General features: G+C 38.8%; 1 protein-coding gene across 1 annotated transcript in view; it reads right to left on the minus strand.

Annotated features, from left to right (window-relative positions):
• Positions 1-24,243, minus strand: part of LOC124162146 (lysozyme 2-like) — a 44,173-nt gene extending 19,930 nt beyond the window's left edge. The window contains exon 1 of the mRNA XM_046538569.1: positions 23,955-24,243. Within this exon, the coding sequence (XP_046394525.1) occupies positions 23,955-24,026 (72 nt within the window). The 5' untranslated portion in view covers positions 24,027-24,243. The remainder of the gene's footprint in view (positions 1-23,954) is intronic.
• Positions 24,244-26,743: the final 2,500 nt, after the last annotated feature.

Below are 26,743 nucleotides of genomic sequence, written 5' to 3' on the forward strand. Positions count from 1 at the left end.
AATTCTTCAAGACTCATTTTCCAAGGCAGTGGATTAACGCAATACATTTTATCTGATGACTTGTTCAATACATTTCATTTTTCTCTTTTCTCCACCTTCGTCAGTAATCCATTATCTCCTTGCACTCCTATGAAAACTTCCTGGCATCTTTTTTAAATTTATCTGTAAACTAGTGACTACTCAAAATAGAGTTTGAGCTGGGGAAAGATATTTGATAAAAAAAGGAGTGATGAAAGATCAGCAATAAATATTCTGTTTATGTCATAAACTAAAGATATGATAAATGCGTAAATAATCACTTAAGAATTATTTTATTTCCATCATCATGATAGAAAAATTCCTCTAGATTAAAGCATAGTCAGTTTTCGAAAATATGCTTTCACCATAAAATTGCAGCATGAACTCTTTAAGCTGCTAACTGCTGCAAAAGCTCTTCGCAAGTTGTCCGCCCCCATGTCAAGCCAAGTTAAGCTGCCGTGCAACATATTTTTAAGTTCTCCTCCGATCAATACCGCCAATTACCCAATCGGACATTCTTTGTGCATACGCTAAGTGCTCGGGCGTTTTTGAGATTTATGGAATTCGAGAGGAATGAAAAGGAGAAATATTCGAGTTTTCGCAAGGCCGCTGACTCGAGGAGGTATTCGAAATAGCCGAAGTACGGCCTTGTATTTTTCTGCGTTCGGCACGCCTCTGCATCGGCGACTTCGTTAAATGTTATGCAGACTCGGGAGCTGGGAAAGCAAGGGCGATACATTTGGTCAATTCAGTGCGTCAAGGATTTGAATATGGACTGTAATCGAACGGTAACATTTGAAGCACGGAGTGATTTATTTCTTCATCATTCTTCTTCCTCACCCGTAGTGATTTTATTCTTAATTGGTGGTGTAGTGTTATTAATGCATATTTTCCCATCTTACTTTTTAATGGGAGAGCACATGTTTTCATCCCAAGTTCACCTTCAAAGCTGCTGTCGAGGTCCACTAATGGTCGGCTCACGTTCGTTTAAAAGTTACTTCTGACGTATGAAAATGGTCAAGAGTGTAATGAAACTAATTGAATCTAAATACACATCAATATAATTGAATAATGCATATAAACTCATAAATTCCTGGTTATACGATGCATTAACACGTACTGGTGCAGTAGCGTAACTAGGAATATGCTTTGGTGGGGATGTGGGGCCCTGGGGGAGAGACCCCCCAAACAACTCTGGGGGGTCTGGGAAATATTTTGAATAATGACATGCCTGGACATTCATTTTACATCATTTTGGCGATTAAAAATTATCTTTAATGAGAAACAGTTAAGTATACGTCAAAAATAGACAATAGCTTAAAGAATTTTATTTCTCTGAGACAATGGCGGGGATCTATCCCCCTCATCGCCATCATGAATGATTTTGGAGGACCGAGGATTTTTGGTGGTCACATGGTCCATTTTGGCGTTCATTCTCGCGTTCATACATTTAGACATTAACTCGAACGTGTTAATGTATCGTGTAGCGAGGTCTTAAGGCGGTATTTAGATGTGTGATGAGTAGTGATACGACATCAGCTTTATACCTCCTTCAGCTGTGTAAATGGTGCAGATATTGTACGATAAAAAGTTTTGAAAAATTTTGAAAGCTTAAATAATTTGAGACTTTTTTAGTCTGCTCGGTTTTGAATAAAAGCAGTAAATACTCCAAATAAATATAATCATGTTTAGTAGATACAATCTCTTTGTGTACAGAATTAAACAAGGTATCATTTTCTCTGCGTTTACCTATTTCTTTTTAGAGTCCATTTTCTCAACAGACGTACTTATATACGTGGAGAAATCATCGACTATTGGCATTAAATCATTGATTAGTTCCATTTATAAATATTTTTTGGCCAAATTTTTCACATCAGATCTCACTGAGTCATAATTTTCTCTCGAATACCTTATGCACCACATCGAATACCTTAATAGGTAGAAGACATGAATAAAAGTAACAGTCAAAATAATCACGAGAACCATCTGCGCTCAAACAACATTATCGGATCACCTTTCCAAATCTTTGGTTTTTGACCATCTGGTTTCAGATACTTGTTTGGACCCGCGAATATTTTTCTGATTGAAAATTAAACTAATAAATTTGTTACCATGTTAAACTGCTTAAAGTACGTGGCCTTAGAATAGCATAGCGGCACAACTATGGAGAAAGTCGAATTCCATCTAAGAGCGTATATGGCGCCGCTCCATTTGACGGCAAACATTTTTTAACCCACAGTGCCATCGCTACCATGGTACAATCGTAATTTGCAGTGACAAAGAATGTACCAATTCCCTTAGTGTACTTTAACATTCACTTTGGGAATCTTAACGCATTGAATATGTGTATTCACCCAGTCGGTGCGAGCATCTACCAGACATGCATAGCTCCAATCTCTGTGTCGTATTCCAATCTCCATTAATCGTTGGAACCCAACAGCTTTTTTCTGAATATCTGGTAAACTAACTCTAACGGAAAAGATAAAAACCTAAATACCCATCGAAAGATAGAGGAAGACGGAATTCCTGCACAAAGTTAGAAATTCAGACGATTGATTTTAACCATGTAAGATTAGTGTCCACTAGGGTGCCTCGTTTTGCCACCTTTTTTTAGGAGCGAATTCTAATACCCGGCAAAAGTTGCGTATCCGGATGGATATTACAGATGTGATTTTTTTCCAAATCGGTTGATATCTTCTATTCGCCATTTTGTTTTGAAATTTTCAACGAAAAATATTGAAAATGTAAATAATTTGAATTTGGTTTAAGCGAGAACTAATTTTTTACATTAGGGTATAACGCTGGACTTGGTATTTTAGACCAAAGATATAAGCTATATTTCTTTGTGTCAGTATTAGTGTCCACCTGAAGCCAAACTAAAAAAAATAAATAAAAAACGAGCAAAAGTAATACAAAATATCATATTTATGGATGTCATATTTTATTCATAGATAGTTATTGAATTGAAGTTTCTGTGAAAATATGGAAAATAGATTAATTTACTAGTCTTCTTCATATCGGCACTATTTCGCATTCACTTAGATCTAACCACGCTTCATAACCGTGGTGTCTTATCCCTTTTTTATATCATAACATGGTGTAAGATCAATGGAGGAGGTTGTCAATTTTACGGATTACCTATATTTCTGCCATTAAAAGCTGGATGTAGGTGATGATATCAATTTTTCACTAATTTAGGAAATAATCAATTCTCAGAAGGTCTGTTATTAGCGGTGGCAGTATTTACTAAAATCAAGTATCTTAGATAAAAACATGTCGTAAGGCGATAATTGAAAATTTTACAGCACAAAATAACATGGGGTATGAAGTGAAACACTTCGCACTTTCCACATAAAAATTTATTAAACTAATTAAATTAAATTAAAGTGTTTCACTTCATATCTCATAATTGATCTCCACAAAGTATCTGCCTCATCCATCCAATTCACAAGAAAACATAATAATTATTAAAGGATGTGCTTATAGATAATCTTCACAGGTTTTACACTGGATGAAAATTTCCATAGTTGCCACTCTCAGGAGGAGGCTATTGAGATCCACCGCCTCCTTAGCAACATCAGTAGAACAGCACATGACAAAATAACTTCTTCCCAAGTAAGAATACAAGCAACGAGTTAAATCACGAATCAGGACTAGAACTATTCGCTTTGAGAAGTTAATGCCGGTTAATTTTTTTGTCCATCGAATCCTTTGCGTTAACCGATAGCATCGTTCATGTTAGCAAATAGTTGCACTGTTAGAGAAAAGTATTAGTTCCAGCATGAAGGCTCTTTCATGAGGAGTCGTGAGTAGTTTTCCCGGGGTCACTAACGTCACAAGCTTCATCAGCAGTGCTGCTCATGCAAGGGCACACCCAGGATCAAAACTAGAGGGGGAAAGCCGTGGTCGTTCAAGTTATAGCACAGAAAAGGTTAAAGAAACTAAAATTTCAAGAAAGTTATAACAGCGCTTTATTAGTTTTAAAAATTTTTTTGCTCAAAAATAGACTATTTTTATTTTAATTAAATGCTTCACACTAATATCACTAGCCTTGGATTTAAATAAAATTTGTTCAATTCTTTCGCTTTGACTCACATTTACTGTTACTTCTGGGGGGGCAGCTGCCCCCTCCTGCCCCCCGCTGGGTACGCCCATGTGTAACTCGAAATAATGAACACAATATCACGTCATGAATGGGCTCCTCAGGTGAATATAATACGGGTTTAGAATAATTGTGTTATGAAATTTCAACCCTGGATAGCTGATGCCGGTAAGAATCGTAATTACCCACGAAGTTTAGTTCGAAAACGCACAAATTTTAAACCACAGAAACTTTAAGCCAAGCGCTCCGATGCTGTTGCCCCGTTGCGGGATTTTCTGGACAACTGATGACTGCGAATACTTTGCATGCCGGAGATTGCGATGAATCCAAGGCAGCTCGCAAGCTAAGCGATGCCGCGCCAGCCTTCTAATCTGGGTGCCTGGGTTCGAATCAGGGATGGCCAGTGAAACGAAACGAAAATGATTCGTTTCAACCCCGAGGGAAACGAAAATACGAGGCCTAGGTTTAGTTTCATTCCCGCACGAAATTAAAATCACTAAGGAGTTAAGTTTCGATCCGGGACACGAAAATTTACTTCCAGGAGCGAAACTAAATAAATAGACACTACGCTGCTCATGGTTCCTTGAAGTTGAGTGGAGGGGAATAAGAGAGAATAGTTTCGGCCTATTACGTTTGACATACGTGGAGAGAGGTTAAAACATCGATCTTAAAAATCGAATGGCCAGTTTGTGTTCACCATTCTCCTGTTAGTGGTAAAGATATGAGTGCCCCATGCATCTAATGGCGGTAGGCGGTAGACCTCTACTTTCATTTCGTTTCTGCATTTCGCTCTTGGGAGCGAAACAACAGAAAGGGCATAGCCGAATAAGAGGGTGAAAAGTCCTCCCTCCGGGATTTTTCCCGTACTTGTGGTATGCGAATTGGGATGAAATAGGACAAACCTCCCCACATTTCCAGCCCGCTAGAGGCCCACCAGGTCCAGCTAGATCGAAAATCGTTTTCAAGGGCAGAGAAGCCATTTTCGGCACCAGTATCCATACAATTCTGTTCCTGTGGTGGGCGCCTTAATCGGTAGAATTCTATTATAAATAAAAAGGGCTGTTATGGAGGGCAAGAGCATAGAGCCAAATGGCCAAAATCGCACATTTTTAATTGCATTTTTTCGCGATGTTCCACTACTTAAAAATTATTTTTTCAATACGCCAGCCGAAAGGTATTAAAAAACACCCCCAGAAAACGTTATTTTCTTTTTGGCCCTCTCAAACATATTTTATAAAAACATGCGTGAGAAATTTTCAAATCAACGCCATATCTTCTTGTCCCACTCAAAGTTCTTGAAAACGATTGGTAATCTGCTCCATTAAATAAGGTTTTAAATGCCGCAAACCGCATTAAAAAATATGCTTCTTGACCGAGTTATTAAAAGAAAGAGTGAAAATCGTATTTTAGATCTAGCCGGCCCTGGTGGGCCTCTAGCGGGCTGGAAAAGTGGGGAGGTTTGTCCTATTTGATCCCAAATCGCATACCCCAAGTACGGGAAAATCCCGGAGGGAGGACTTTTCACCCTCTTATCCGGCTATGCCCTTTTACTGTTTTTTTTTCTTTCGGTTAGTTTCTATTTCCGTCCCTGGTTCGAATCCGCCGGGATCTCGGCATTTCAATTTTACTTTCAGAAAATATCTTACTTATAACACCTGGCCTTGCGAACCCATTTAACCGCACGTCGTTTGACCGGCAGCCTATGGATTTAAGTTCACCCAATCAATTCACAAGCGATCTCCGGCAGGCAAAGCATTCGAGGTCATTAGTTGTCCAGAGCATCCGGCAACAGGGCAAACTCGCGGCCAATCGCAGCGCTTGCCGCAAAGTATCTGTGGTTTAAAAATGGTGCGTTTAGACCTAAATATCATTGGTAATTTTGGTTCCTACCAGCATTAGCTATTCAGCTAATCCACCTGGTATAAGGTTTGTCGTCCTACAGTCCGGCCGCAGAGAGTTGTTGGGTGACATTTCGATGGGTCTAGTTCGGGGTAGGGTGCAAGGTTGCCAGGTAAGAAAGGGAAACGCCCACCTCACATGTAAACAAAAGGGTTCCGTGAAGAAAGGAGCCAAAAGAGATGACGAGCGTGAGGGATCCAAAGGAAGAACCCCTTGTTTTGGTGAATCGAAGAAAGACCGTTTTTGGTGTTTCAGGCTTGTTTCAGTGCTTCATATGCATGTGACAACGTTGCATGAATAGGTGAGGGTGTGAGGTGCTTGGAGGACAGCGATTGGCTGCAAACTGTGCTGGCGCAGGGTTCTCCGTCCTTTCACCTGAACTGTCATCGGACCACTCTCGCTGGCTGGACAGTATGTCAGGGGTTTATTTTAGGTGAAAAACTGCCCCTCTACGGCAAAGTATATAAATCTGTTTTCGAGCATGATCGAAGGTCTTCCGGGTTGCGGGAGAGGAGAATATTCGGCAGAGAGGAGAATATTAAGCTATAAAGAGATACATTTCTGAGTGGTCCATAATTTAGCGTCAGTAGCCCTGATAACGGATCAAATCAATCGATAACATTTCAATCAACTCAATTTGGAAACATATTTGAGGGAGTCGAGGCGTGGTGTAACAAGTTCTTTCTTGCTTCGAGGGATTTTCGATCAAATTAAATTACCGGAGCGGTGCCAGCCGTGTGATCCGCGCGCCTACCGACCAACGCCCAAATTGAACACCTCACACAACTAGCCTTAGGGTGGCGTTAAATTTTTTGCGAGTGAGGTGGTGGCTCGTGGGATATCTTGGTGGTCCGCGAGGATGCTTTCCGCCGTGGTTGTGAGCCGTCTTAAGAAAAAAAATCGGTGATAACCGCAGGCAATGAGTATACCGTATTTGACGGCATATAGAGGATTGTGATTGTTGTTGTAGTTGTATTGCAATTGCTATTATAATTGTAAAACCTTAATAAGAAGACGGAAGAACCTGATCGGCCACATCTTCGTCTATATCTACATACTACCCCGCAAGCCGTCTAAAAGACGTGTGGGAGGGGGTGTTAGGACACCAGCCATTTGCGCAAACAAAATCACGACTGGTATTTATTAAAGTCCTTTCTGGTTCGAGGGAAAAAGGAATTCCCATATCTATCCGTTCGGAAAAATATCTTTCTTAATTTATCGCTTCTGTCGGATATCTTGAGACATGGCGTGACGTGGCGGATCCAGGATAGGGACAAGGGGGCTAACATAAGTGGAGGGTTAACATCTATCAGCAGCAGTGGGGGTCCGAACAAAATACTATTCTATCTAGTGGTAAATTGGATACCCAAGGGGGGCATTAGCCCCCTATAGTCCCTCTCAGGATCTGCCACTGGATGTTTATGTACCAAAAGCGTGTAAATAAGTTTAGAGCTAATTTGTATTTAGATTCCTTAAAGTAGGTAAATATATATTGGAAAATATAACTAAATAATTTTGTACAGTGGCAACCTCCAAAAATTTTGATTTTAACCAGAGTGAGTTTCGACCCGATGGCCTGATAAGGATAATTGTTAAGGGACAAGTGGATGGCAAGAACGGAAAAGGAAGACCTCGGATGAAATTTATGGAACTGGTAAAGAACGATGCGAAAGAGAAGAAATATGTAGCTGTGAAAAGATGAGCTGATGGGAGAATTGAATGGAGAGCTGCGTCAAGCCAATCTTAGGATTGTTGACCAGTGATGATGATAATAGAAGATTGTTACGTGAGAGTTCTGATCTGGAGTGGTGCGGAAACGTGGACACTTAGGAAGGAGGACGAGGGAAGTGTGGATGCGTTCGAGATATGGGTGGGGCGAAGAATGTAGAGGGTGAAGTGGGCGAAGAGGAGGAGGAGGAATGATGAAGTGCTGGACATGGTGGGTGAGTAAAGGCAGCTTCTAAATGAGATACGGGGGAGACGGAAGGTATGGATGGACGGATTACTTACCGGGGATGGAATGTTGAAAACAGTGTTAGAGGGTAGAATATTAGGTGAGCGAGGCAGGGGAAGGAAGAGAATAGGATATTTTAGATAGAATGAAACGGGGTAGGTCTTATTGTGAATCGAAGAGGGAAGTACATGAAGGAAGGGGAGGCTGTCAGGGTGCTTCTTAAGTACTCCATGGAAACCTACCTTAATCGGCAGAATACTTTAATTAATTAATTAATAAGACGCACCCTAATTTCAGTATGGTATGCGCAAGAAAAGCCCACCTTATTCGGCGGAATACTTTAATTAAGTAATTAATTAATAAGATGCATCCTCATTTCAGTACGGCATGCGCAAGAAAAAATTCCGAGAGAAGGCACAGCACCCATCAGTTCCTTTTAATTCTTATGCTTAAGAAAAGCCAAAAATACACTTCAAGTGCAGCACTGAGTCCGTCGGATAGAAGGGCACCCATAGCGCCTCTCATTAGTATTACGCTAATGTCGACGCCGGGCTTCTTACTTGTCGATCTACTAAGGGTGAGGAGCTGCGTCAAGTTAATCTTGGGATGGTTGATTAATGATGATGATAGAGAATTGTTATGTAAGAGTTTTTTTTTTTTTAAAGGTTAGTCAAGAGTCTGATCTGGTGTGTAGCGCTTTGTGGTGCGGCGACGTGGATACTTATGAAGGACGAGGGAAGAGTGAACTTTATTAGTTAAATAAAAAACTGTTTCGGACGACGAATTCGAAAAATGAATATATAAACAGAATCACGCCATTATTTTATGATTACTCTGTATTCTAATGTATTATCAACTTTTTAAACAATGCTGAGCTCTCTCTGCAGTGTTGCCGCGGGAATCCGTCAGAATATTGCCAATGTTCGTAACGTTGGCTTTTTTCTGAATTAAAGGATTTCTTCCTGACCAATACTCCAGAGATGATACAGCATATTTATATTTTAATCTATAGTACGTTTATATTTTCGTGAAATTTCGTAATATTTTGGGGTGACAGACGTGTTTAAAATTCGAAATCTCACAATGTGGAGCATTAGCCATCTCCAGAAGTAGCAGTTCGCATTTCTAGCGAACAATATTTCGCTCGCACTGATAAGAGAATCGAACTTATAAAATATTTTTCGTCATCTCGACACCTCTCTGGAATTGCCTACGTCGTTTTACGAAGTGAACGACCTTGACTCGAGTCTTGAAGGCGCTCCGTTCAAGTCGATCCGTTCCAGGCTGGGCGCCCCCGCTTATTTGCATGCGGTGGGGGGAATGAGGAGACGTCGGCACTCACCTCACGGGAGCAGGTGTTGATACTCGAGGATTGCGAGAACCTGTTCTCCTGAGTTATGTCGGGGTTATTGAAATTGATGGTATTTACCTCAGGTTCGCGAAATGCATACCCCCTCTACCGTTCTTTTGGGAAGGAAAATTTGTATAAAATCAAAGAAGACACTTATCCACGCTTATAGTCAATTCCGATTCCATCGTTTCCAGGAAGATAAATATTTTGACCATAAGGCCTGTTTACTTGGTAAATTTATCCATACGAGTTAATGTCTACATGTATGAACGCTTGAATGAACATGAAAATTACCGTATAACCACCTAACTTGAGCGAATGCATGTACAGAAAATAGAACCTGGTATAATTTGCTACATACATTCGTAAATGTTGAGTTCCGGTCCACCAAAATCGTTCAAGCATTCACACATTAACTGGTACGAGTTAATGTGACGTGTAGATAACTAGATCTATAGAATATAAGGTTGGTGCATAAAGGCGGCCGCACACCTGATTCATTGTGCGCTTTACATTGTTAAGTTAAAAAATTATGTCCGAAACAATTTAAGTGTATATTATTATATTGAAGCCGAGGAGGTATTACTGTGATACTTATTCGCTCTTTTTTTATAAATATACTTTTTAGGCCACATATTTGTCTTTGCTATTTTACCACCCTTGAGCCTTAAAAGAGGCGCCAGAAACGAGAATGATGGCCTCAATAAACCCCAGGAACACCCGGAAGGGCCCCAAAATATCCGGTAAACCCCCCATTTCAAAATAACGGCTAAGCCACTGGGGAATGATACAGACAAATCAATATCCCTCCTGTTAGTGTGAATAAGAATTGATGGAATCGGAATCGTGAATGTGGAATCGATTTGAAATAATCGAAATGGAATCGAAATAAGGTGGAATCGACTCATCTAGCCTACTCACCTAGTAAATATATTTTATTCAGATCTCGATGGGCATCTGTTCCTCAGGAGTGCATAAATGAAATTGCAATGGCTGTCTTGATTGGTTTGAATTTTTGCGAATTTTTTTTCCCTACGAGGAGGTGATGAGGAATTTTGCGGTATAATTTGGCTTCGTGTGCAAAAAAGTAATCACCGACTATAACTGAATTGCAGCTATAACATGTTGATATTAAAATTGCTGAAGGCTTGCATCATTTTGAATGATTACCGTGATTTGAATCCTTTTGTTTGCTTCTTCTGTATAAAGCGTTCGTGATCCTCTGTTTACCAAAGCAAAATGTTATTAACTATTACCACTAATTAATTATTTTATGTCGAAATTTTCCCATCTTTCATGAAAAACAAAGGCTTCTAGAGATAACTGTCGCCTCAATTTCTTTGAAATTGTGATGTTATATGCCACCAGTGCATATCATGTCATCGTTTGCTGTTAACGTTTCATTAATCTGAGAGAATATCGACTTAATATTTGGGGAAATTTGAAAAGCACAATTTAATCCCCTGGTTTAAACCAACAATGAAAGGAAAAAACTCTACAAAAATTTAAAACTGGTACTAAAATATTATATGAGATGCATCACTGTCAAAGTAATTTCATCTATTTTTGCTTGATTAGAGTGTTGTTACTATTTCAACGATCACAGTGTGGTCTTTGTCGCAGTAAAAGTTGGCCAAGGAGAGGAGAAGCAAGGCATATCCCTTCAAGGTGCTCAATTAAGCTGTTCTCCTATAGCAGAAAGTGATGACTAACAATCAATTACCGCTCGCTCTACTCAAACAAAACTGTGTGTCTACACGTAATCGTTTCGGATAAAGTGCTGAGGTAAGATTAAAAATTGAATCGTCTATTCGAGTGCGTAAAATTAGTGAAAAATTGCTGGCTGACCTATTTAACACATTCAATGCGGATGATATTTTCACCGAAACCTCCAGTGACGGATGGGTGATTTTCCTTCATAACGGTGGTCTTGGAAGTAATACAACAGAATTTTCAATTTTTTTTGTTTCTATTTCAAGCAATTTGTAAAAAACCCTAATGACATACATGTATGCCACCCGTCACCAGTAATTGACAATTCACGCAACCCGCATTACACACATGCAATTTTCCTTGTATGAGGGAGTGAACTTTTCATATTTCCGTTTATAATACTTCTTCTACCACTGATTCCTTAGGTTAATGACGGAAATATCTTGGAATTAGTCTTTACGTGTATTTTTTTTGTTTCAACGGCCGTAGATTTAATTTTTTCAAGTCACAGAATTAGAACACACAATGAACGGCAAGAAAAATATAAATTTATGGGATAAACATTTTTTTAAATCTATGTTACCTCACAGTTATTGCAAAATTGAAACATTTCAATAAAAATTCTCACAAATGTTTATGATATATTTGAAAGCAAGGCCTTAGATAGAGCCCTGGTTGACCTTCACATTCTGGGCAAATTGCAGTCACTGTCCTACGGATGCCTTCACGGTCAGCGGAGAAATGAAGAGCCTGCATCATTCCTATAAACCTATCACGGCACATTTTCTCCCGAATATCGGTACTCACACTAATTCTGACCTCCAATCGTTAGAAATCGTATTAACCCTAATTGCGCCCATTTGGAGAAGAAGGCCCAGCCAAGTTTCCAGTTCTCCCTGTCCAACAGCTTCCAGTCCATTACGCCCTTAGTGAAGGCCCTTGGTGAAGGATTTCGGAGGAAAATGCTTTCTGCATTTTTCTCCGTCTATGAGAGGATTATTTCAAAGAAAATATCATTTGCAAGTTGAAATAATCTCTGGGAGTGCCGCTGGTAGGGAGGGACTCCACCCACGAGCCTTAAAAATTATCCAGCAAAATAGTACAATTTGTGTAATGGAGTGTATTGATTAGTACCTTAGTTTTTATGAAAATTAAGACTGTATATGTACCTAACACTAGAAAACCTACTAGAAATGACCTACAAAATGAAAACACCATAATGATCAGAGGACAAGTAATTGATGCGGAGCAATGACTGAGAAAATATGCCGTAAAATTAGGAAAAAACTCAAATTATGTAAAAAACGTAATTTGCAATAATTATTTTAAAATTATTAATAAAGAATAAAATACGACCTTATGGACCGCATGGAAACATTTTGGAATAAAATAGTAAGTTTTGAGACGGGAATACACGTTATTAACAAAAAGTAAGTCTGATAATAATTTTTGTGGTTGCACATAAGATATGAATAAATTAAAAAATAAGATAAAAATACTATTTCAAGGGAATAAACAATGGTTAAATGCCGTTATGCTTAAAATACCTCTGAGTCTATTTTTTTCCGCAATTTCGTTTACAAAGCTAAGGAAACAAATAAACGAGTAAAAAAATACAGACCAATACTGTAGATAATGTAATGCAGTGTTGCATACGCCATTAATATGTTATTTTTTATGAAAAGGAAGAAAATCTGCAACTAACCCAACACGTATGAATAACTCAGAAAATGAAATAAAATCGAAATGAATAGAGGATTGGTAATTGACCTAGGGAAACGAATGAGAAAATATGCCGTAAAAGTAGAAAAAAGACCCAAAAAAATCACCCAGGATAAACGTAATTTGCATTTATAAAAAATGTTCCTAGCAAAAGAAATTCAAATATAACATCATTAACTGAAGCACCGTACAAAGATCATTTTTTTATAATGCAGTGAGTATGAAACGGGGATAAATATCTTTAATAAAAAAGTTAGTCTAATCATAATTTTTGTGATAGCACATAAAATATGAATAAATTAAAAATGAAGGTAAAAAAACAAATTAAAAAAAATAATCCATATGTAAGACATGATTATGATATTTACGATAAGAATGATGAAAAAGAGACGAAGGAAATGAAAAGAAAAATCTCAACCTGCCAAATTGTTCCAAAAATAGCAGTAAAGTAAACAAAAAAACACTAAAAATGAAGGAACACGTAGAACTAGAAACGGACACTTCTGCAATGGTGTAAGGTCAATCCCGAACTGCGGGAGGGTGAAAAAGTAACGCTAGGCGCGCTCGGAGCACCCTAGTGACCAGCGGAAAAGCGTACTCCCGAAGACATACATTTATGTCATCCGCCTGAGTGGAAAAGCCCTCATGACATATATGTATGTCATCCGCACTGAATGTGTTAACTCAATGCGATTGCATTCAGGGGTGCGTAGGTAATTGAAGTCGATCTTGCTGGATTACTGTTAACATTCATAATGATGCCATGTTGCGGTTTTATTTTTGTGCCTGTTTTCTAGTTTATTTTACATTTAATAGGTTTCTATATTGAGTACATAGTGAATGTAGCTAGTACCACTTCGAATGTCTTATCAGAAAACAAAACCACTATCGCAAAGCGGTGATGGTGAATTACTAAGTTCGCAATAAATTATCCTTTGCTTGGGATAGATGGAAGTAAAGGACTTCTGGACTTCTTATGACGAAATGAGGTTAAAATTATACTTAAAATATATCTATTTGCATAAAGTAGCTTATTCCATTAAGCGCTTGAAGTTTCTTGGCGTTTTGGTGATCTCAATTAACTCTCTTATATACCTGTGATAATATCTTGTTTCCTTGGTGGTGATTTTGGCTTCTTCGAATTGTATGTCGTGTCCGGGTTCGCTCCAGGCATGCTCGGCGACTTCTGATTGGATTCCTTATCATAGGCGCCGACTCCATGGAGCTTGAGGGGGCCTGAGCCCCCTCAAAAATCCGTTATGGGTGTGAGGAAAAAATGTGCCAGGCTTGTCGATTTTCCCCGGAGTGTCCAGATATCGAGATTCGAGTTATAAGGGTTCTAATGTTGATCATATGACTCTTCTAAAATGTTTAAAAAACTTAAAACTCACTACTTAGAAAATTTCCCGGGGCAAGTCCCCGGTTTGGGCCCCCCCAATATTTTTTGCAAGTCGGCGTCCCTGTTCCTTATTATGTTTTGTCCTCTTGTGTTCCTGCAGGCGGATCGTCATGGACCTGAATGTATCACTGATCATAATCATCATCATTAGTCAACAATCCTAAGATTGATTTGACGCAGCTCTCCATTCGTCTCTCCTATCCACTAGCCTTTTCATAGCTACGTATTTCTTCTCTTTTACATCCTTCATAACCTGTCTTATGTAACTCATTTGGGGACGTCCCTTGCCCTTCTTCCCACCTGCCCTTCTACGATTGCTTTCATCAGGCCATCATGTCTCATAATGTGGGCAAATAAGTAGTCTTCTGCATAAGGTTTTTAGAAGACCTCTTTTTTCTCCCACTCTCCTTAGCACTTCCTCATTACTTACACGGTAGGTCCATTTTATCTTCATCATTCCTCGGTGGCACCACATTTCGAATGCTTCCACTCTTGACTTTTCTATATGATTCATACCCATTACACTTCCCTGATACAAAAAGTTTTGAAGATTATCTTGATCGAGCCATACCTTTATGGTTATGCCCTCGAATTTGTATATGTTTGGATTCCTTATCACAGCGATAACAGATCTGACATTTATGTGCCGAGATGATTTTGAGCTTATTGTTGTGACAGGTTTTATAAGGTTTCGGGAACATTTTTTTGATAGCTCCTTGTTCTTGATTGTCTTATTGATGTAAAGATGTGTATCATTTTATTTTTTCGTCGTTTCAGCAATTCATAGATTAGACTAAGAGGTGTTCTAGTGGGAAGCTATGGTTTTTCCCGTAATTGAAAATTAATTGTTCGAAAAATGAAAATTTTACTGTTATACTTATTACTTCTATATATTCATTCCACTTGTAGCAAAATATATGGATTATGCACTAAATTTAAAAGCGGCAAGTGGTGAATGAAAGAATTTCGCCGAACAACTAATTTATAGAACATATTTTTTTGTATTATAATCTACAAATTTTCTTCGATTGCATCTTTGAAGGTCCAATTGTTACATTGTCATAAAATGTGCGCTTTTACTAATATTTGCGCTATTTATTATTTTAACTTAAAAAGCAGATAATTTTTAAAGCCAGTTCAAAGCTTATTCATCAGGGGGCACCCTCAAAATCAGATTCTTCATTATAGCCATTCCATAATGCTCTTATATGAAGATAATCTCGACAGCCCTGTACTATTCATGAACGGCTCCTTTGATAACGCAATTCTCTCCCTGATCACTATTGTGTCCGGTTTCCTCTAACGTGCTGCCGAAATAGCATAATTTATGCGTTATTTTGATTAATTTTCATGACATGTTCCTCCCACCGTTTACCCAACGCATCTATTGTTGAGTACACTACGGAATACCGGGTAACTAAGGCCCATTATTCCATTTTGTGCGCCAATTTTACTAAATTTTAAGCATTGAATATCCTTTATCATTAGATACACAATCGTTACCACTTCCTTTTACTTTTCATTATTTAATTAGTTGATAAAATTTTGTGAGAACGCTCTTATACACACCAGTTTTGATAACGAGAGCCGATTGGACCTAATAGTTAACAAAATTGGAAAGTCTTTTTTGTTTGAACTATGAGGTGGTTGTACACGCAAACATTTGCAAAAGGAAGTAATTTTTTTTGCCGAAAGGAGCAATCTATATTACAAGCGAGCGAATGATTTCAGCCGCGTGTATAGTTTTATGAAGTTAACCTTACATCTGGCCTGAATGACTGAAACTTTGGCTGATGCCGATATAGCGTTTGATAATAATTACGCCTTTTATTATTAATACTAAATATCAGGAGAAAATAGAAATAATTGGTAAAAATGCTTTTTTTAAGATAGCATGTTCTTTTTGCAACGGAAGTTCCGATCAATCGCCTATTACAATTAAGTTCTAGCTAAATGTTATTTGGAATCATATCAAACCTGTTAATAAGATAAAGGAAATGGAGCCCGGCCAGTGGCGTAACCAGCAATTTCGTTTGGGGGGAGGGAGGGGGCGTCCAAAACCAGGGGGAAAAAGTTTTGAAAAACAGGGTACTAAAAATAGGGTTTAAAGTAAATTAACACTTTTCATACTCGAAAAAACTTCATTTGTTGAAGCAATATTCTGTAAATACATGATTTTCAATGATTTTTTTCATTTATGAAGAAAATTAATTGTGTTTTTATATTTCGGGGGGTAGGAGGGGGGGGGGGGTTCGGACCCCCCGAATCCCCCCCTGGCTCTGCCACTGAGCCTGGCAGATTCTGCAGAAAGATGTCTTGCGTGACGTTTTAATGGGCCCATAAGTACGTCACTTGACTCTAAAGTCCTCTTTCAGCTTCCACTAGCGTTCCATCAAATGCTTTGTGCAAGCGATGCTTCCCTGGACTGAATGCTACGCCATTAGGAAGCAGTAAAGTGCTGTTATAGATGCTCGTGAATCTTGTGGCGCATTCAAAGTGGAAGTGTGGCAAAAAATTTCTCTCGACGAGCATTCATTTTCATCTCTGTGATGCCTTGTTTCACCATTAGCAATAATGAAGCCGTAGATTTGCTTGCTTAAGCTCTCTCCGTCTTCTCGTTTTAAGTCCTTGGACAGCCCATTCATTTCAATTGCCCATCTTCACATCTCCCATAGTGTGTTTGACGTTTCAATTTTTCATCTCTCCCGGCTGCCGTTGCGATTCTGATTGACGTCACTACAAAACGATGACATTTTTGCCGTAGTAGACTAATCTATCTAATTTGCAGCGACAGAAACAAATTATTTCGCCTTCTTCAGTTTTATTAATTATCTTCACCTGTTTTTGCTGTAATTATTGTAAGCAAAATCATCGTGTTATTTTGAGCAGTATGGCTTTATATGGTGTCTTAAATACCCTCGCGTTAGAAAAGTATTTCACAGTTGATCGGTCACCTGTGAATGTAGGTATTTGAGCGATTCATGGTGATGGGGTTTCATGATATTGTCGTGTCCTCTCGTGAACAGCTGGACAGGGGGCGACTCAGACTTACGACCTTAACAGACGCTGAGGGTTTCCAGACTGCGAAGGTGATCCTCTCGGGGGGCAGTATAAATGAGAGATGAATAATACGTAGTCTGCCGCTAGGAGTATATTTGAATCTGTTGGTTCTTGGGGAAGAGCGTCTCCTCCCTCGATTTCTTCTTTCGATCATTTCGTCAAGAGTAGTCTTACGCGTAGCGGGTGCCTGAAGGTCCGTGGAAGGGAAACTCTACGATTGACTAAAGGCCGGGACACAATGAACGCTAACGTGAGACGCGAGCCGTTAACGGGAATCGGTAAAAATACGGCGGAAGGGAAAGCTTATGGAAGGGATACAACCACCGTTTACGGAGAGTACGTAAACACGAGCGATGGGCAACTTTCATCTCTTCCCGTGTCCCGTACACGGAAAGCCAATCTCAGCGATACAGCATTGTTGGCGCCCATTGCTGAATACAGCAGTTGCTGTTGTCGTGCAACGTGAGCTGAAGAGAAGTTAGTTAAGGTAAGCCATTACTTAATTTAATTTACGTGCATACTTCCTCGTCGATTTCCAGTCCTCTTCCAAAACCCTTCCCACACACAAACGAAAAGACTAAAGACCACAAACAAAACCACTGCGCGGGCGTTAGTCAATTTTCTTTCCGGCCACGGGAACGTCTATTGTGACCGCACGGTAGCGTTCCCCGTCTCACGTTCTCCCGGATTCCGTTTACCGTCTCACTTTAGCGTTGATTGTGTCCCAGCCTAAGTCTGAGTCGTCCCTTGTCCAGCTGTCCACGAGAGGACACGGCAATATGAAATTGCGAGTTTACTGCCGATCCAACGATTAATAACATGAGCTACTCTTGGGTAGCTGAAACCACTATTGTTATAAATTTAAAGCATGAGATGATCCCTCTTTTATTTTAATAACATATTCTGCAGAAATTTCACGAATTATATCAAGCAGTGCTCTATTCCATCTTTCAGTTCCATTACTTAGCATTTTTCTTTTAGATGCGTTGGGGATAAATTTTCTGAGTCAGTTCTTCTCCTCAATTTTAGGGATTTCACCTTGCATTCGTGCTCATGTTGGTTCCAGCTGCTGTTCACTGGAGTCTACCCAGTAAAAAGGTCATGCCGTGAGGTGGTGCGAATCAACCGTGTTACCTGCATTGTGAAGCAGGGAACGAACATTTCTTCCATAGTAAGCAGACAAATTATTTTCAAATTCTTCCCTTCTCTGATTCATTTTCACTGAAATGCACTATTGTTATTTGCATGAATTTATCAAAATATTGCTACGGCTATCAGCCATATGAAGCAGAAAATATCTAACTTCATTTATTTATCCATTCATCAAAACCTGGTAATAAGGCCCGCCAGCACCGCGAGACGAAATTTAATGAGTCTAGTCATAGGCGAAATAATTAGCCCTGAAAGGGTCTCCAGAAGAGAAGGGAAACGTAGGTCGTTCTTACAATGAACGCAGGGAACCCGAAATTAATTCTTATTTTCCCGTGGTAATAAGTATTAAAAGCTTGAGAAATATATCTTAATAATATTTATGTCTTTTACATAAGGGTAAACCGAAAGGGATAAAAGTAATAAGCAATATCAAATGTTGTATCGTTGCTTTTTTTAGTGTTTTTAGACCGGATCTTTATTCTAATATGACCATAATAATAATCAAAATCGTGCTTTATATTCCAGAGTAGATCAGTGGTATCTCATTGCTGTGAAAGCAATCCATAAATAATCGTACCAAAAGTACCATTGTTTCCTCTAAGAAACGTTTGAACGAAGAAGAAAATGCAGTTTACTTGCTTGCTATTTTCCAGAATTTTTTGCCATAAAATTTATCTCGTACATAGATTTCCAAAATAAAACGTCACGGTTGAGCTTGAACATTTTTCTGTCGGTGAAGAAGATGCAACGACCGCTGTAGGTTGGTGCCAAGCTACTAGCTGCAGTTAACGCGAGCTTAACCAGAAAATGCTTAATGATTTATTTACTATTTCACTGTTTTGAAAATAATTGAGAGGGGAATTCAGAATTAGCCGTTTATGCTAGGATTCAGTTGCAAACATATTGCAGTCAACGTGCACTAGCCGCAGAAGGTAAATTCACTTTCAATGGGTATGATTCACGTCAGCATTACGTGGACCTCAGTTTCGGTGAAATAGAGGGTGTTTAAGGAGGAGCCTGCAACACTTCAGGTGGTGGTAGGGGAAAAAATAGAAGCATTTTTTCCATAAACTTGGGGTCGCAATGTCTTAGTTGCTGAGCTATGGCAACGCAAACATTTTTTTGGATGCACTTTGCCGTTACCATGGAAACGGTTTTTCTTAGCTGTCCAGCCTTTTGGGCACTTTATTTTATTACTCTGGATTTTAAGGAAATAAAAAATGAAGTAAGATCTGATGCTTTCCCGGCGAAATAGTCCAAGAAGGCTATTCGGGCTTCAGCCGGATGGAGAGGGACCACCCGGATGCAAGCCCAAATAGCCCTCTTCGACTAAAAAATGAAGGTTATAAAAAATGTGCGATTATCATTGTCTGAAACCATTCATCTTTGAGCTTCCCATCCCCACCCGAATCATATTCCTAGTTACGTCAATGATTGAGAGTTCTTGAGAGTGTTATAAGCAGGTTGAAAATTCTCACTCGACACTCACAGTCCTGAGGACGATAGCCGACATCGAAACGTCGGCAGAAATGCAGTTCCAGACCCGGTGGCGATATCGAGAACTCTTCACGCAGTCTATTTGCCGGGGAAGCACCAATTCTTCCTTTAAGAGTACTGCTATTTCTGCTGCTGGTAAGATTTCCTGCTGATGACTGTCCTTCAACATGGCAGTCACATTGCGAAACATCTGTCCACTGTGTACCCAGTTTTTTTTGCTTCTTGAAGGAAGAGAGAACCAGTCTGCATTACCAGATGGAGTTCATTCTTTGAGATTTGTAAACAGTCACTAACTTCAACCTCTTCATACACTCTTTAGGAGTTGTGTCTCTTAAGATTCGTTGCGTTAGGCTAAACCTTCTTCATATGACTGAAAGGCCAAGTATTTTGAAAAAGCGAACGTAAAATAATGACGAATCGCTTAATAAGTATTATAAATTACTAAATTATTATTGTAATTTAAAAAACAATGGAGAAAATAAATTTTCCAAGGAAAATCATTCTCAAAACCAGTTCTGAATAATTTGGAACTCGAACAGCATTGTAGTAACTGTGTAAGTGAATTACTATAATCGTTAAATATAACTAATTGTAAGTAATAGGAAATGATATCTAAATGATATTGTGATGGTGGCCTCTAATGGTGGGGGAATTCAAGATAATATTTTAAGCCATACTGCTCAAAAACACGATTGTGGTTGTTATAATGAAGCATAAACAGTTGCGTAATCATTAATGAAACTGAAGACGGCGAAGTTATTAAATAATTTTGTTTTCTATCACAGCGAATTAGGGAGAATAGTCTACTACAGCAAAAATACCATCTTTTCGTAACTTAGTATAGAAAGTCATAATTTAATGTTTTTTTATAAGATTAAGGTACTAAAAATAAACTTGCTAAGTTCTAAGATTTCCATCCGCGTTTGGTGAGACATGCGAGTCTCTTTATAGGTTGAATTGTGAAAATATTTTACCCTGCCCCTAAATGAGATCCCGATATGGCTCATTCTGCAGATTACAGACCGGTAGAATGGTCGATTGTCCGTATTTAGACTTGTTTCAAGCTGTGATTTAATCTTTTTTGAAAAAAGATAATCCGACTTATGAAATTGAAATGAAACAGAAAACATGTAAACATTATATCATGGTATGAAGAAAGTATTTACTCCTTTTCAGACCATATCAACTGGTAATATTATGAGCAAGGGTATTTTTTCGTAGTATCATCATTAAAATTTTCATTAATTTACTTCCATCATCTCGCAAGTATTTATTATGTCTTATATTAATGAATATTATTATTAATCCAGCATTGTCTGGACCTTGTTGTCATATATTGCTTTTCTATAGAAATAATGCTATGATATTCAGACTTCAAGGCCAAATTAGGGCCATTAATTAGAAGCCACCAGCACTTAGAACCGTTATTTAGATATTATTTCCTATTATTTTGTTATATTTAACGGTTATTGTCATTAAATTAAACAGCTACTGGTATGCTATGGTCGGAGTTCAAAATATTCAGCACTGGTTTTTTGAAGGATTTATCTAGGAACATTTCTTTTTTCGAATTATTCCGAATTAAAATATATAAATCCTTGCCTTACTATGACAGTAGTTTATAGAGAGTGTCGATTTAATCCTTTTCTTTGTATTCAAAAGTGACATTGCCTGGAACGGACAGCCATCGAACTGAGCTGCTCTACACCTGAATTTCTGAGGTCGGTTCCGGAACAAACTTTTCCTTTTCTCATCAGATTGCGAGGGTGAGAAGCGTCCTAGGGAAAGCAATCAAACTTGACCTTGCGCGCATGCCCAAATCACCGAATCGTGATTGTCGTGAAAATGCGAATTTTATATTACGGTGGGCATGATGACCTATCCATCGTTCTGAGGCTACACTTTGAGGTGATGTTGCTCCTCAAGGTCATATAAATTTCAAGGTCTATCAAGCGTATTGCTAGATTCAAATATCCTTCATAGTGAAGGTAGCATGTATTGTCTAGCATTTTTCATTCGTAACTATGTTCGATCATGTACATACGTAACAAATAAGTTCCTTAATGCACTTTACTTGTGAGGCAATGGGTCTCAAAGTCGACCCGGGGCTTGGGTGTCACACAGTCTGCAATATAACCTGAGAAGCCAGCTCATGGCGTAGTATTTGGCCTGTTATTTTGCAATGCGCTTGTAAAAAAATTATGACTCTAGGACTATTACTTCGCCCAAACTCAAACAGACGCTACTGATAACTTCAAGTTTGTGGTTTCGTGTAAACAAAGTATGCTCCCTCTGTAATCAAAACTCATTAGTTGAACGATATTGGCTGGGCTGTAGTGGATTAAAACTGCTCGTATGAATGTTAATTGAGAGGTATATCCGGCGAGTTATCTGATATTTTTGAGGTCTATAATTGTTAATGTATTGTCGAATGTCACATTTGGACTCCGTATTTAAAAAAGAATTATTTAAGAAAAAATTAATGAAATATTAAATAAAATAAGTGCTCAGTCGTTGCGTTATCTCCTGAAAAAAACTTCGTGTACGGTAGAATATAATCATGAAGGTGTTCCGGGAGATAATGTCATCAGTCGCGCTCCTATCAAAATAATGTCTCAAATACGACAGAAGGCACATTCCCAGTCTATTGCATCGTCGCTCTTCGCAAAGATTTACGGTAAATGTAGACAAGATCGATTTTCAGCCACTACTCATGCAATAAAGATTGAAATGGCAAATCCCAGATCAAATTATCTGCAACTCATGCCGCTCCGAGCTATCCGTGCGTAGGAAGATTGGCTGACTCGTACGATAGAATTTGTTCATGCTGTTTATTTAGTTACATAATTTAATTTCCATGTACACACTTGCTAAGAAGGAGAGGTAAAAGGATTTATTAGTCTTTAATTCAAGAACTTTCCATTTTAATTTAAGAATTCCGGGACTAGCCTCGGTGGTATCTTTACGGGGTTACTCGTAACGATTTAATGATTTTTTCTCTGTGGATTTTTCGCACTATTTCCATTATAAATTTGAAGTTTGATTTTGGTCTTATCAAAAACGTATAAAATCGTTCGTGGCTTGATTTGGTGGAAGTTCGATATATCCATGATGAAAGAATACAAATGGTAATTTCAACACTTTTTGATTCCAAAACTCAACAATCGACCATGGTTTCAACACATTGTGTAATTTTCAAGGAAATGACACAATGAAAATGACACTATGTGTTGAAACCTGGGTAAGTTGTTGAGTTTTGTAATTAAAAAGTGTTGAATTACCGTTTGTGTTCTTTCATCATGGATCTTATTAACAGGTTTTCAACGAAAAACTGAATAAAATTTTCCATCTTGTAATTTTTTTTTGTAAAGCTGGTGGATTAGAACAGTGGCGCAGCGAGGGGGGGTTTGGAGGATAAACCCTCCCCTCAGAACGCAAAGAAATTTTTAAGTTTAATCCATTTAATTTAATTGGATCGATATTACTAATAAAATAGTGTAAGGATTAATAAAATATCCCCCAGAAAGCCGTAAAACTCACCATTTTGAACCATTTATCTTTAAATTCCGCAATTTATTAATCTCGCACCTACCGCTTATCCTGGTGGGTATTCCACATCCCCACACACCCCGGTATTTGTTGCACCTAACCCCCCACCCCCCCAGCCTTAATTCCTAGCTACGCCTCTGGGTTAGAATACGATTTTTAGTTCGAATGAAAGGAGTTTAATTGTGAATTGACGAGAGGATCCAATGTGAGAGGGGAGACAGGTGAGGGTGAATCGTGAAATACTCCATGTAAACATGATTTTATCGTCAGATTAACTTAAACAATACGCACTTCTAACTGAAAGTGAAAAGGTAAACCTGCCCTGGCCGAAAGGAAATTTCCAGTAGGCGACAGGAACTTTGAACCGTGTTAGAACTACGGTGCAACTATATTCTCCTGGGATTACTCCAACTAACGATTCTCAAGCTACGCAAGCCGTCCTTAATAACGCATTCCAGCGACGTTCGGCCCCGCAGTGGCTCAAGGTTGAGAGTAGCTGCTTTTTCCCCCCCTATAGCTCGTACGCCAATGCACTCACCTTACCGTAGCAGAGGCCCGCTAGTGCGGACTGAAGGATGACAAGCGAAAGAATACGCCTCCGGTATTCCATCCTGAAAGGATATCCTCCGTTGTTCGTTTAGCCAGGCAGTTGATGTATCCGGGCCGGAAGGGATGTTAACGTTTAGCCCCGCGTTTCGTCTTGATGGTTGAGGATGGGATCGACTTCCTCCGGCTTCTTCTCCGTTCCTGGGTGAGGCACCTCCTTCCAGTCCCCGGATATCTTCGCATCTGCACGCGTCGGGTTCACCGTGCGGCCTTATATCAGACCGGCGGACATCGTCTCCAAGCGTTCGACTATCCGAGGACATTCGCATCCATCCCCCCTCCACCTCTCGCACGCTTGAGTCTTCCTCCTACCTGTCTTACCCCTCCACTATGCGTCTCATCCACCCATACCCCAATCTTCCTCTTCCCATCTTCATTTCCATCTCATTATTTTTTTCGGATGTCCATTTTCCATTTTTTGCGGAACAAGTTCTACCAGAGGACGTCACGATATTAATGTGCCCTGGGTACGAACAAAAAAAACAGCAATGATCTTGTTTTTCGAAGTCACCTGCATTGCTTTTATATTTGACATATTTAGACAGAACCTGCGTAATCGCGCCCATTTATCTAAAAGTATTGATTACATTCAAATGCATCGTCAATGGCGGATTTAGAGAAGGGGCAGGGGGGTCATGACCACCCCCTAAATTTCGTGAAATTGAAAAAAATTAGTTTATTAGTTTTTGCATCCTATTTTTGAACGAAATATTAATATTTTATAATGATTTTAAACTTCAAGCTGGCTATTTATTTCTTCTCCATTGTTAAATTTTAAGCGGGAGAACGCCCTTCTCTCCTGAGGAGTATGGGGGTATTCCATACTCCCCCGACTGCGGTCATGAACCCCCCCCCAAATTTGATGCTAAATCAACCCCCTAATTGACACCTTTGGGCTGTCCGTTCAAAAAATATTTCCAAAATAGTTGTTGATTCTTCTTTAACAGTTCAATACTACTTAAACTAATATAGTTAATTCAAATCAGTGCTAGTAGAAGTTAACTCTATTTTTAAATGATAGATACCATCAACGAGTCATTGGTTAAAAATTACATGTGGCCAAAAAATTTATTTTACTTCCTCTCTCTTAAGTTCTTCCTTTACTATAATATTAGCATGAAATCAATGGAAATATTTACGCTTCCCTGCAGTGGCGTAGCGAGGGGGGAGGTCCGGGGGATTCGGACCCCCCCCCCCGAAATGTAAAAGCACTCTTACTTTGCATCACAAAAGAAAACCAAATATTGAAAAATCATGAATTTACAAAAGATTTATTTGAAAAATGAAGTTTTTTCGATTATGAAAAGTGTCAGAATTATTTGAAAACCCTACTTATTACCATGTTTTTAAAAAAATTTCACCCCTGGTTTTGGACAACCCTCAAAACAAATTTCATGGCTACCACGCGACGCTGCTTCCTTGTAAATTTTTGATATATTTCTCAGGAAAGACTTAAAAACAAATTTTCAACGAAAAACTGAGAATATCAACCAACACTATAATGCTGTGCTTATGAATGTATCTATATTTTGCATGGGTGAGAGGAATGATTTCTCTGCTTTAAGTCATTATCGTTCACTGGATACAAAACTATTATTCTAGTGGATTGTTTTTATTTAGATGATTCCATCAGTTTAACACTAGATTAGATATTTCACGTCTTTCGGTTGGCCTAGGTAAGTTTATCTATCTGTTTCACTGACATATTTATCTTTCCAAGTGATCGTTTTTATTCGCTCTAGCCAGTGTCAATCGGTGTTTGCACGAGAGTCCTACATATTTTGACATATTTTCGGAGTCTTTTTTTATGTATGTAAACAAACTGAGAGCGTAACTCCAAATACCTTAGGCTGGATAGACCGTTGATAGCTGAGTTTCTTTTGGCATGAGACTGTGGTCCATTGCCACATATGTGTTTTTGCTTTGACGTGTTTGTGCGAGACTTTTCAAAAAAAGAATCATTTCGGTGCACCTCTAGGCGCCGCATTACATTTTTAGTGGTGAGAACCTGTTCTTGAATGTATTCAGTTCACCGTTATGGACATGAAATTAAGGCAGTGAAAATATTTGCCGTCTATACACTCGTAGCATCCGGGAATGTTCCCTCAGGTATTCGGGCTTTGAGTGTAATTACCTTTCCGAGGTCGGTATGAAGCAAATAAAGTACCTCCTGCTGTGTGGCGGAAAATTTTAATGCTAAGTATCTTACTAATGAGCGGAATTTCACCGCGAAAAAATATTTGGCTCAGCCTGAATCCCACCGCTAATTTCATCGCTTTGATATTTCATTCATTCATGCCTGCTCGTCATAAAGTTATACATTTTTTACTTGGTACATTATCCACCTTGCCATATGGTGATTGTAAGCTTTTTTAACAGCATTTTCTGCGTTTAGACCTACATTTTCCGCAAACGAACTTCATAATTGTATTGCAATGAAACTTTCGGATACTTCATAACCTCAATTATTTCAATATTTTACTGTACTAATGATTTCGACTATTCTCAGATATGATGCCTACAAATATATATATGCCGAAGACCATAAATAAAAGAAGAATTTTGCCTGGGGTTGGGTTTCGACAAAAATATTTCCGTTACTTGCAGTAGTACCTAATGTGATCATGAGGAGATAATTTATAACATTTTTTTAATTACTAATGTTCCTTTAAACCTACATATGTATAGGTGCTGCTTATGCAATTTTGATGGAATAGAGAA

Source organism: Ischnura elegans, chromosome 7 (genome assembly GCF_921293095.1).
Source record: "Ischnura elegans chromosome 7, ioIscEleg1.1, whole genome shotgun sequence".
Lineage (NCBI taxonomy): Eukaryota > Metazoa > Arthropoda > Insecta > Odonata > Coenagrionidae > Ischnura > Ischnura elegans.